This window comes from Chiloscyllium plagiosum, chromosome 3 (assembly GCF_004010195.1).
Source record: "Chiloscyllium plagiosum isolate BGI_BamShark_2017 chromosome 3, ASM401019v2, whole genome shotgun sequence".
In the NCBI taxonomy this organism is placed as follows: domain Eukaryota; kingdom Metazoa; phylum Chordata; class Chondrichthyes; order Orectolobiformes; family Hemiscylliidae; genus Chiloscyllium; species Chiloscyllium plagiosum.
Window position 1 is genome coordinate 100,820,236 of NC_057712.1, and position 12,388 is coordinate 100,832,623.

Genomic DNA, 12,388 nt, shown 5'->3' on the forward strand with positions numbered 1-12,388 from the left:
AAAAAGTAGAGGGCCCAGCACTGATCCTTATGGCACTCCACTGGTCACAGGCCTCCAGTCTGAAAAACAACTCTCCACCACCACCCTCTGTCTTCTACCTTTGAGCCAGTTCTGTATCCAAATGGCTAGTTCTCCCTGTATTCCATGAGATCTAACCTTGCTAATCAGTTTCCCATGGGGAACCTTGTCAACCGCCTTACTGAAGTCCATATAGATCACATCTATTGCTCTGTTCAAAAAGTTCAATCAAATTTGTGAGACATGATTTCCCACGCACAAAGCCATGTTGACTATCCCCAATCGGTTAGGAGAAAGTGAGGACTGCAGATGCTGGAGATCAGAGCTGAAAAATGTGTTGCTGGAAAAGCACAGGAGGTGAGGCAGCATCCAAGGAGCAGGAGAATTGACGTTTCGGACATAAGCCCTTCTTCAGGAATTCCTGCAACACATTTTTCAGCTTATCCCTAATCAGTCCTTGCCTTTCTAAATACATGTACATCCTGTCCCTCAGGATTCCCTCCAACAACGTGCCCACCACTGAGGTCAGGCTCACCAGTCTACAATTCCCTGGCTTGTCCTTACCGCCCTTCTTAAACTGTGGCACCACGTTTGCAAACCTCCAGTCTTCCGGCAACTCACCTGTGACTATCGATGATACAAATATCTAAGCAAGAGGCCCAGCAATCACTTCTCTAGCTTCTCACATAGTTCTCGGGTACACCTGATCAGGTCCTGGGATTTATCCACCTTTAACCGTTTCAAGACATCCAGCACTTCCTCCTCTGTAATCTGGACATTTTGCAAGATGTCACCATCTATTTCCCTACAGTCGATATCTTCCAAATCCTTTTCCACAGTAAATACTGATGCAAAATATTCATTTAGTATCTCCCACATTTTCTGTGGCTCCACACAAAGGCCGCCTTGCTGATCTTTGAGGGGCCCTAATCTCTCCCTAGATATCCTTTTGTCCTTAATATATTTGTAAAAACCCTTTAGATTCTCCTTAATTCAATATGCCAAAGCTATCTCATATCCCCTTTTTGCCCTCCTGATTTCCCTCTTCGGTATACTCCTACTTCCTGTGTACTCTTCTAAGGGTTAACTCGATCTATCCTGTCTATACCTTACATATGCTTCCTTCTTTTTCTTAACCAAACCCAGCATCCAGCATTCCCTATACCTACCAGCCTTCCCTTTCACCCTGACAGGAATATACTTTCTCTGGATTCTTGTTATCTCATTTCTGAAGGCTTCCCATTTTCCAGCCATCCCTTTACCTGCGAACATCTGCCTCCAATCAGCTTTTGAAAGTTCTTGCCTAATACCATCAAAATTGGCCTTTCTCTAATTTAGAACTTCAACTTTTATCCTTTTAGGTCTATCCTTTTCCATCACTGTTTTAAAACGAATAGAATTATGGTCGCTGGCCCCAAAGTGCTCCCCCACTGACACCTCAGTCACCTGCCCTGCCTTATTTCCCAAGAGTAGGTCAAGTTTTGCACCTTCTCTAGTAGGTACATCCACATACTGAATTAGAAAATTGTCTTGTACAGACTTCGGACGTTCATGCAGAAGAAAACAAAGTTTAGTGGGAATGCTGATCATGAATGACACCTGCTCACACACATAACCAACTGTGTATTCTCAATATGGTCTTCAATCAAGAGCTTCTGTTCTTCCCCTGAAGCTGCTCAGCTTCCTACTCACTGGCAAGATCAGAAGCACCTCTTTTTTCCGCTGTAGTTTCAAGCAAATGCATATGTGGTGTCTCTGTCTATGTTTGGTCTAAAAGCCTCAAATCATAACTGTACCAGCTTCAGCCTCCCTCATGGACATTGCCCTCTTTCAGCCTTGCTCCCCAAGACTTGATGCCTTATCTGTGGAGTCTGCCAACTATGCCAGAAATGTAACAAGAGATTTTAACATATGGACGGCCCAAAAGTCATGAAGCACAGATTCTTTATTCCATTGGCATCAGGTCTTTACATACATCAAGGGAAATTATGGACACTTTCTGGCAGACATCCTTCCCTCCAGAGAGAATCCACTTGACTGCTTGAGCTCCTTTGCTTGGTGCCCTCCCTCACTATCACCACCTTGTGCTGGAGGTCCTACACTATAAGCAGGAATAAGATTAATGACTTGATTATTTGTTTTAGTATTTTTGCTTGAACAATAAATATTGCCCATTACTCCAGGCAAGCATCATGTCTTTCTTATAAAAGAACTACTGCATTTATAGCTTCTGCTGGCGTAGGCAATTTTTTAAAACATGCTGATGGTCAGAGGGTTATAAGTGGTTGCAGATTGGGTAGAAAGACTGAGCTCCAAGACATATCAGCAAAATATTGCAGACGCTGGAAATTTAAAATTAAAAATACAAGATGCTGACACTTCACAGAGGCTGCAAGATCTGCTGAATATTTCCGAATATTCGGTTTTCATCCAAGATTTCGCAGTCTGGTAAGCAATTGCAGGTATATTTGTGATACTGACCTGTTCCAAGCATGGCAAGACGAAAAGGTGTACTTTAGTGCCGTGCATGATGGGGTGCCAATAGCTAAAGCCAGTTGCCTCAGCCTAATGCAAACTTATATCTAATTCAATTCAGTTGCTACTAGCTATTCAAGTTTTCAAAACTCAACTATACTAGTTTTGCATTTTATACAAAGGTAACCTTTTGGTCAGGAATTTGAAATAGAATATTTGGGGAAGGTGATAGAACAGAGGCAAACACAAGTAATTAGGGGAGTGAAAATAATCTGAATGGCAATATGTGATCCACAAACCTAGTCTAAATGCAGCCCAAAGCTAAACATGGTCCCTTTTCTTGCTACATCTCACCATTTCCCAAAACGCAAGGAAAATACACAAAACAGCAGGGAGACAAACCTAAACATGAAAAGCAACAAAAAGTCTTTAGTCTGTATTACTATATGCATCATGTGGAGAATCATGTTAAAAAATCTTACAACCAGTACGCAGTTCTTGTTTGTAACACTTACCTCATGAAGAAGTTACAATCATGACACATCTGAATCAGCAGACAGTAGACTTGGAATTGTCTTTAGATTTTAGCATTTGTTCAGTTCTATATTTACCATAATTTGCTTTTCAGACCACACAATGCTAGATGTCATTTCTACATGTTCATTCTCGGTAATAATGCAGATACATTCAACTTTTACTCAAGTTTTACAAGTTAGCTTCACTTCCTCAGTCAGGCAAGTTTTGGTTCCATTTTACTCCCTACATGTCAATATATTCCAACATATAATTAATTTTACACCTTGGTTCCTTTTGCCCTCAGAGATTACAGCAGAAGTCTGAAGTTCAAAGAAAATGCATTCCATTGCTATCTAAGAAAGTTCAAACTAAACTTCAATCAGTGATCTAATGAAAATTACATAGGTTTCTGTTCAAACTCTGGAGATCACTAGCAGATATTTTGTAGTTAAAGTCACTGCACAAAAAGTAACGTGGTTATGTAGATTATAAATGCTTACATGAACTTTCACGTTTTAGCTTTAACTCTTAGTCTTTATTATTAAATGTGGATAATAACAATACATAAGCAAGGCAATATTCTTTGTACTACTTGTAAGAACTGCATTGTAAGGTGTGGGTTTTTTGCCCCTTTATTATTTATTTTTGAGTTTAGATTTTTTAAGTTGAATTTTCTGTGTGTTTGAAAGATTTTAATGATTAATTTTTAAGTACTTCTGTAATCATGGTGATTTATTTAAAAAAACACTCAGACATTTTAGAGACTAAGGAGAATTTACTTACATTGGAAGAGGCTATGAGAGAATAAAGTAAACAGTATTGTGCATTAAGCTTTCAGATGGAATTTTTTGAGCTTAAAGGAAGTCTGTAACTTGAAAAAAAAGGTTTTCTTTGGTTTCAGTTTGGGCAATTCTGCAAGGTACTTTTGTATGTGTGAAGCAATTGATCTTGATGAAAGAATAAGATAGGGATATCTCTTGAAGAAGAGAGACAGTTTAGATTTGTTAATAATAGGATACCTTAGATTAAGGAATGCAGTAAAGTTCCAGGCTAGGAGGAGTTACTTCAACCTCAGCAAGTTTATACTGATATTTTACATCTAAAGATATTTATAAAGATATCTACTTATTTGACAAATCAAGCAAGAGGATATCAGATTCTCAGAACTGGGAGTCAAAGTCACAGTTAAATTAAGCCCGACAAAAGGGATAAAGAAAGAAAGAAAGAAAGAAAGAAATTATCTCTGATGTGAGTACAGGTAGTTCTTCTATAATGCAATGGTTGTGTTCTTGCGCAACCCCACATTACAGAAAAATCGCACTTTAGAAAAGCGTTTAAAGTGCTGGCGATATAATCTCATTACAGCCAACACATGTCTTAAAAGTTTGCTCTTTAGAAACAGTGTCCTCAATTCATCAACTGCATTACAGCGAATTGATATTAACAAAACATATGTTATAACAGAACAACCTGTACTGCAAAAGGTTGCTTTTGGATTAATGAGAGTATTTTTTTGCTGTGTGTTTCCAAATCTTTGTGTGTTATACTTAAAATTTATAATTTTTCTTCATTTTTCATAATAATTTTCTTTTATTGTTAAAACCAAATCTGCAGTATTAGCAACAGTTAGAGACCACCTCCTTAAAAACAAAACAAAATATGATTTCAGTCTGGAACGTAATGTGTCCAGTACTACCTTCAAGCAGGCATCATAACATAATCAAGCATGCTTTCTGAGCCTATACTTTTTACATTGCAATTTGTGCTAAGAGCGACCATATATACTCAAGTAAAAGTCGATCTCATGTACAAGTCAACCCCCTATTTTTAGCCAAAAATCTGGAATTTTCCACATTTTGCATGTAAAACTTGATCCTGGTTCTTCACAGATAACGGATCAACATTTATGAGTCAGTGTGCCGGTCAGTGTACTCCGGTCCAGGTTTCCAATCTGCCGGTCATCCTGCTCTGATATGGGTCTTCCACTCTGCCAGCTGTTGTGTTTTGCTCCGGGCTTTCAGAATGACTGTAATTCATTGTGGTTTTTTTCTTTACTCATTTAGAGAACAATTGGGCTTCTGCTAATGATGGCACGAATTTTGATGGGCACAAAGTTTAGCCACTCAAAAGTAATATACATGTAATAGTCAATCCCATAAATTTAACCTTTAAAAATAGTCAAAAAAGTAACTATTACTCAAATATATATGGTCTTCACTTTTAACTTCCACAGAAGTGGGTGACTACACAATCTACAGCATTTCAAACATCTGAGACACAAATCAATTAGGCATTTCTATTTAAGATTCACAGAAGAAAAATCTGTTTTAGAAAGGATTTAGAGATTTTACTAATGTTAATCATCAGTATTAAACATTCCATCACACTAGGTTGGTGAAAAATGAGCATGCACCAATTTTCTGGACTAATTCCTACCCCTTAATTGCATCTTGGTATTTTCATGACTTGTGTATGCACCCATGATCAGTAAGAAATTCTGCGGGAATTTCTAACCAGTCCAAACGCAAAAGAGACAGACATTTTCCAACAAATACAGTATGGCAAACTGCCAAATTTAGTGAAGATAGAAGTAAGTGAAAGGCTTATGAGGCCAGTAATTAAGCACATCAAAGAATATTAAATGGTTTTTTCATGTACTCAAGAAAGGTAGAAACTTTGGAACTTGGTTTGAAAAATAATAGCAACTTCAGCAAAGTAATTCATGGGTGATAGCATCTATGCTATCAAACAGTATTTACTCATCATTAACCTTATCATCAAGTTCAGTTGGCCCCAGACCTCATTAGAGTCTTGGTTTGAACATAGACAGGTGAGAAGAGAGTCACTGCCTCTAAAATTAAGGCAGCATAGTATCTAATATGACATTAAGGGTTTGCCCTAAAACTAGAAAAGTCATCAACAGGCTCTTGTCATATCTAGCTCAAAAGTTTATTGTTGTTGATCATCTGAGCCCCAGGAAATCATTGCAGCTGCTCCCCAAGGGCAATGTACTAGATACAACCATCTTCAGTTGCTTCATCAATGTTACTGTATCAATAACCATCCTTCCATCAAAAAAAATCTGAAGTTGGCATATTCACTGATGACTACACAATGTTCTGTTCCATTCACATCTCAAGTAGCTAACCAGTCCAGGCTCATCAGATTTTGACTGATAAACAGCAAGTAATATTCACGCCACAAATGTGCCAGGTAATGGCCATCTCAACAAAAGTTTCACAAGCTTTCATCATTACTCAGCAGGATTACCATGAATGTTTGCTCCACCATCAACTTTCTAGGCATCTTTGTTGACCAATAACGGAACAGGACCAGAAACACAAAAGCTGTGGTTACAAAAGTAGGTGTAAAGATCGCAACTTTTTCTATCCCCCACTTTTAGATTGTGCAATAAAGAAAGGAAGCTATTGCTTTAAACCAATATAGGTCTGTGTAAAGAGATGGCTACAGTTTTAAAATCATGCTTGTTGTAGAATATTGAAAGTTGTATGCAGTGTTGCCTTTCCTGGAACAGTGAATGCAAAAGTAGATAGAACAAATCTAACGGGTTATGAACGAAGGCACAAATGCTTGGCAACAACATTTTGACTGAATCCTGAGTACAAGAGTGTCTGTTCTACCAGTGCTCAGCAACATCCAACCTACAAAGAGAAAGCACCAAAAATCTCTCTCTCTCTCTCTCGGTCTGTCCTGTGTGTAGATATTAGATGTCTTTAGTAACAGAAAGGTGACTTCCTCTGATGTTCTTTGGCAAATTGTCCATCAAAAGAATAAAAATGCCTTTGAAGATATCGATGATAAATAATTATCTGAACAAGCCCCAATATTATTCCATTATGTGTGGTGACCAGAGCAATGGCTAAACATGCCCCATAATCTGAGGTTAAAGTAATACCACAAGCAGATGTGAAACTAGCCAAAACTTTTCTTCAAGGATGAGGATAACTCAAAGGAGGTATTTGGCATGTCTTCACTGATGAAAGCTCAGAAAGCAGATCCTGCATTAAACAAGTTACCACAGTCAACTCACATTGAACAAAGGCTGAAGGATTCCCAGAGTGCAATTATATTTTAAAGGATATGGAGGCACCCATGTTATAAGAAGATATTGCAAGTAACGCATGAAATTCCTGTGGCAGCACATTTAGGAAAACAGAAAGTATTGATAAATAGGCATTTTGCCTGGTCAAAACTTTCTAAGGATGTAGTACAATTTGGAAAACATGTTAAACATGTTTTCTAGGTTGCTTGAGAATCTCAACATTAATTAAACCAGTATCTTCCATAGTTAGACTAGTTGTTGAAGGACCATTCAGTCAAGTGTTATTAGATTGTGTAGGACCATTACTAAAACCAAAACAGGACACCTATATATCCTTACAATTATGAATACGACAACCTAAGGTAGTAGGAAGAAAATTAACTTTTTTTTACTCATTATGGCTTATCCACTAATGGACAGTACAGCAGGTGCATGGAACACCATTATCTGCACTTTTTTCTCTAAGTCCTGTGCACCGTCCTGACTTGGAAAAAAATTGCCATTTCTGCAACATGGCTAGATCAATATCCTGGAACTACATGGAGATCTCAAAATACAAATATCAAACCCACCCAAAGTCTAGGGTTGCCTATACAGGAGCGAAGAAAATCATACTGTACTTACTTTTGGATCGTAACTTGAACTGAACCTTCAACTGGACAGTAGATATTCACCGTTCCTCCTCCATTGACTTTGATTTCTCAATGATTTTCTAAAACTGCCCATAACTTTTGCTATGGGTCTGTATCAATACATGGAAGCTGATCAAATGAATTTTAACTAGTTAATTTACAAAACTAAAAATTAAGCTGGCCATGGACACTCACCTTAACTCCAGGAATATGGGAAAAGAAAGCCTCAGGACTCTGCGAATGATAGAGCGATCCATGACCAACACAGCCCCAAGGTGCACGAATTGTTAAACTTCCACAGTCAAATAAGTTGCCAGAGCGATATCGATACTTAGCAGCTTCATTAACAATCTGAAAAGAAATCAGAAAACAGTGAAACTACAGTTTTATTTCAATGCCTTAGGTAATCTTCTCTGGAATGTATTTTATCTGTACACATGCAACAGGGAAATAGAAGCCATCCTATTGTAAAACGGCCGAAAGATTCAATACTTAATATTCAAGCGATTCACAAATCGTTCAGTTTATGTTAAAATACAAGGCACATAACAAGTGAACAAAATCAGTAGATCTGTCAACATCTGTGGAGAGGGAAAAAAAAAGTTAATGTTTCAAGTCTAATGAATCTTCTTTGTAACTGAAAAGAACTGGAAAACTATGGCTTTTATGCTGTCGATAAAGGGGGATGGAATGCAGCACCTTCCACTGGGGTGCCTCCAACATTTTCCTTATTCCTCAACTGAGGATTTACCCCCATCATTTACTGAGAGGGCCCTAAGCCATCCCCAACTCACTTTCCACACATCTGCCCTCACCCCTTTTCCTCCCTCTCAGAATGTTAAGCTTCCCCTATCATCACTTTCCATTCCACCAGTCTCCTCAGTCAAAGGGTCATCCACTGTTATTTCACAAATTCCAAATATATAAAGTCATAGTTACAAAGTCATACAGCACAGAAACAAATCCTTCGATCCAACCAGTCCATGCCAAACATAATCTCAAACTAAACTAGTCCCACCTGTGCTTGGCCCATATCCTTCCAAACATTTCTTATTCATGTACCTATCCAAATATTTTTTTAAAGAACTAAAACTGAATCAAAGTAAAAATCTTATACAACTAAAACATAATAACTGTAATAAGTCTAGAAGTAAATCTTGAAATAAGCCTGAATCTCGGGAGCAGCTGCAAGATCCACACTACTCTCAGTCCACTATTTTAGAATCATATCTTCCCTTCTAGTCCATTGTCAGCATTCCTCAGGCACCACTCCCTCCATTACATCCTGGTCCATTCCTTGCGCTTTCTCAACCCTATGTGAAATATTCCCAAGTAATGGCAGAAGGTGTAACACTTGCTCTATTACATCTTCCCTTCTCATAATCCAAAAACCTCTCCCAATAAAGCAGCAGTTTACTTGAACTTGTTTGAAACGTGTCTGCTGTACTTACTGCACATAATGCACTCTACTCTTCATTGGCAAGTATAAACACAGAATGGGTGATCACATTCTAAAACACCTCCAATCTGCCTGAAGAACAATCTCACCCTTTCAATTATTTATCATTTAAATGCACCATCTGGCTCTCATGCTAACTGAGCCGGCTAAAATTCTCCAACGAAGCCAAAAGGAAGCTGGTACAACAGCGCCTCATTTTGTGCTCAGGCATTTTACAATCTCTGGGACTCAAAATCAAGTTTAACAACTTCAGAGTATGAGTACTATTCTCAATTGAATGCCACACATAGTTCTCCCAATGTCTTGATGGCTTACCACAGCTGATTCTCACCACAGCTGATCTATTTTCTACTATTTGTACCTACTATGAACAAAGATTTTGCATCTAGAATTAGAGTTAGGTTCAATGTCTACATCTCTCCGATGATACTATTACTTTCTCTGTCTTTTGCTCTGGGCATGCTCAACTCGCTCCTCCTCCCCTTTGACAACAGCATTAAAACGATCACCCTCAGGTCTCCTTCAGTTCAATTAAGTGTCAATGGCCTTGAAATTTGTTTTTCTCTCTCTCCACAGACGCCATCAGCACTTGCTTCAGATCTCCTAGATATGCAGTATTTTCCCATGGCAGATAGACTTCAGCTCGATTCCCTACAAGAGAAGTAATAAATGCAAAGGTAAAATTCAAAGAAAACTTAATTTAGGTTACCTTTTAAATAAATCACAAAAACTTTTTCCAAGTTAACAAAAATGTACCAACAGCAAACTTCTGCACATATATGCTCCTGATTAGAGTACAATGATTAGAATACCTAAAGTGTGGAAACAAGTCCACATCGACCCTTCAAAGAGTAACCCACAAAATCCCATTTCCCTCTGACTGATGTACCTAACACAATGGGCAATTTAGCATGGCCAATTCACCTGATCTGCACATCTTTGGACTGTGGGAGAAAAAGGGAGCACCCGGAGGAAACCCACGCAGACACCGAATGTGCAAACTCCACACAGACAGTCGCCCGAGGATGAAATCGAACCTGGGACCCTGGTGCTGTGAGGCAACAGTGCTAACCACTGAGCCACCATTCTGATCTGTAAAACAGCATATGTAAAAGGAATAGACTGGCAAAAAAAATTAAAGAAGCGCAAGTATTGCTGGGTTTCTTTCAGAATCAAGAATGTAGTGCTAGAAAAGCACGACAGGTCAGGCAGCATCCGAGGAGCAGCTTATGCCCAAAACATCGATTCTCCTGCTCTTCAGATGTTGCCTGACCTGCTGTGCTTTACCAGCACTACACTCTCGACTCTGAGCTCCAGCATCCGCTGTCCTTACTTTCTCCTGGGTTTCTTTCAGAAAACAACATCTTGAAATTAGTTTATGAATATTTGAGGTAAGGGTACCAAACCCAAGAGGAAATGGTAAATTTGAAACTATGGTTCACAAAGCTTTCCATGGTAAGGTATTTTCTTATGTTATGTAGTAGATTAACTGATAGAGAATGATCCTGTGATTAAGCAAAAACTCAATCATCAACGTATCATGTGTCTCATGACAAAGCAAAAATGGCACCAAATCTTGAATGCTTGTTTCCAAATCAAATATGTGTAGTTCAAGACTATCAAAAACAAATGCAGGAATAACAGTACAAAAAGCATAAATGGGAAGAAATGACTGGATAAAGAAAGAAAATGTTTATGCAATATAATTGACGCCAGAATTACGGCAGAACATAACCAAGTGCCACCTGGTCTCAGAATTTGCATCTCAGTATCCCCTCTCACCACGTCCACGGCTTTGAGAGAAAGCATGCTGGAAAATCATCAGAATTGACAGAAATTGCATTAAATATTGAGGTAATGTCTATCTGGCATAGTTTAAAAAGTAATATGATTAACATCATTATAGTCTTGGTAGTTTGTTGGAACATAAAGAAAATCAGTAAATCTACAGGAATTCAGTCATTCTTTTTGATAGGAATAACATACCTGGTCAAAAGCTGGAAAGATATAGTCTGCAAATTGTATTTCTGCAATGGCTGTGGCTCCTGTAACTGCTATACCAATTCCAAATCCCACAATGCCTTGCTCACAGAGAGGTGTATTGAACACACGCTCTTTTCCTAAGATAAAGAACATTTTGTGACTACAACAAAAAACTGTAAAGAAACACTAAAAATGTCAGAAGCTCAATTAAAAACAACTGTGATAATATAATTGAAGTTTTTAAAAATCTATATAATCTTAAAGATTTAATGTGAACCCATTCAGAAAACATTTTCAAACAGATTTTGTTAGCTTAGAGTCATAGAAATGTATTGCAAGGAAACAGACCCTTCGGTCAACTCGTCCATGCCAACCAGATATCTAAACCCAATCTAGTCCCACCTGCCAGCAACTGGCATACAAAATATCCCTCCAAACCCTTCCTATTCATATACCCATTCAAATGCAGTTGTATCAGCCTCCACCACATCCTCTCGCAGCTCATTCCAATCACATACCACCCTCTGCGTGAAAAAGTTACCCCTTAGGTCTCTATCATATCTTTCCCCTCTCACCCTAAAACGATGCCCTCTATTCCTGGACTCTCCGACCCCAGGGAAAAGACTTCGTCTACTTATCTTATCCATGCCACTCATGATTTTGTAAACCTCTATAAGGTCACCCCTCTGCCTCCGACGCTACAGGCAAAAAAAGCCCCAGCCTGTTCAGCCTCTCCCCGTAGCTCAAATCCTCCAACCCTGGCAACATCCTTGTAAATCTTTTCTGAACCCTTTCAAATTTCATAACAACTTTCTGGTAGGAAGGAGACCAGAATTGCACGCAATATTCCAACAGTGGCCTAACCAATGACTTGTACAGCCGCAACATGTCCTCCCAACTCCTGTACACAATAAGGTAAAAACAATGACTGCAGATGCTGGAAACCAGATTCTGGATTAGTGGTGCTGGAAGAGCACAGCAGTTCAGGCAGCATCCAAGGAGCAGCGAAATCGACGTTTCGGGCAAAAGCCCTTCATCAAGTCACAATACTCTGACCAATAAAAGAAAGCATACAAAATGTCGCCTTCACTATCCTATTTACCTCTGAATCCACTTTCAAGGAGCTATGAACTTGCCCTCCAAGGTCTCTTTGTTCAGCAACACTCCCTAGGACTTTGCCATTAAGTGTATAGGTCCTGCTAAGATTTGCTTTCCCAAAATGCAGCACCTCGCATTTATCTG

At 38.8% G+C, this 12,388-nt stretch overlaps 1 protein-coding gene across 3 annotated transcripts in view; it reads right to left on the reverse strand.

The window, feature by feature from the left end:
- The window catches only part of bckdhb (branched chain keto acid dehydrogenase E1 subunit beta), a 284,897-nt gene that overhangs the window by 211,305 nt on the left and 61,204 nt on the right, over nt 1-12,388 (reverse strand). For all 3 annotated transcript variants that reach the window (XM_043686955.1, XM_043686954.1, XM_043686956.1), the window contains 2 exons: nt 11,150-11,283; nt 7,900-8,055 (listed from right to left, as the gene is read on the reverse strand). In XM_043686955.1, the coding sequence (XP_043542890.1) occupies nt 7,900-8,055; nt 11,150-11,283 (290 nt within the window). The remainder of the gene's footprint in view (nt 1-7,899; nt 8,056-11,149; nt 11,284-12,388) is intronic.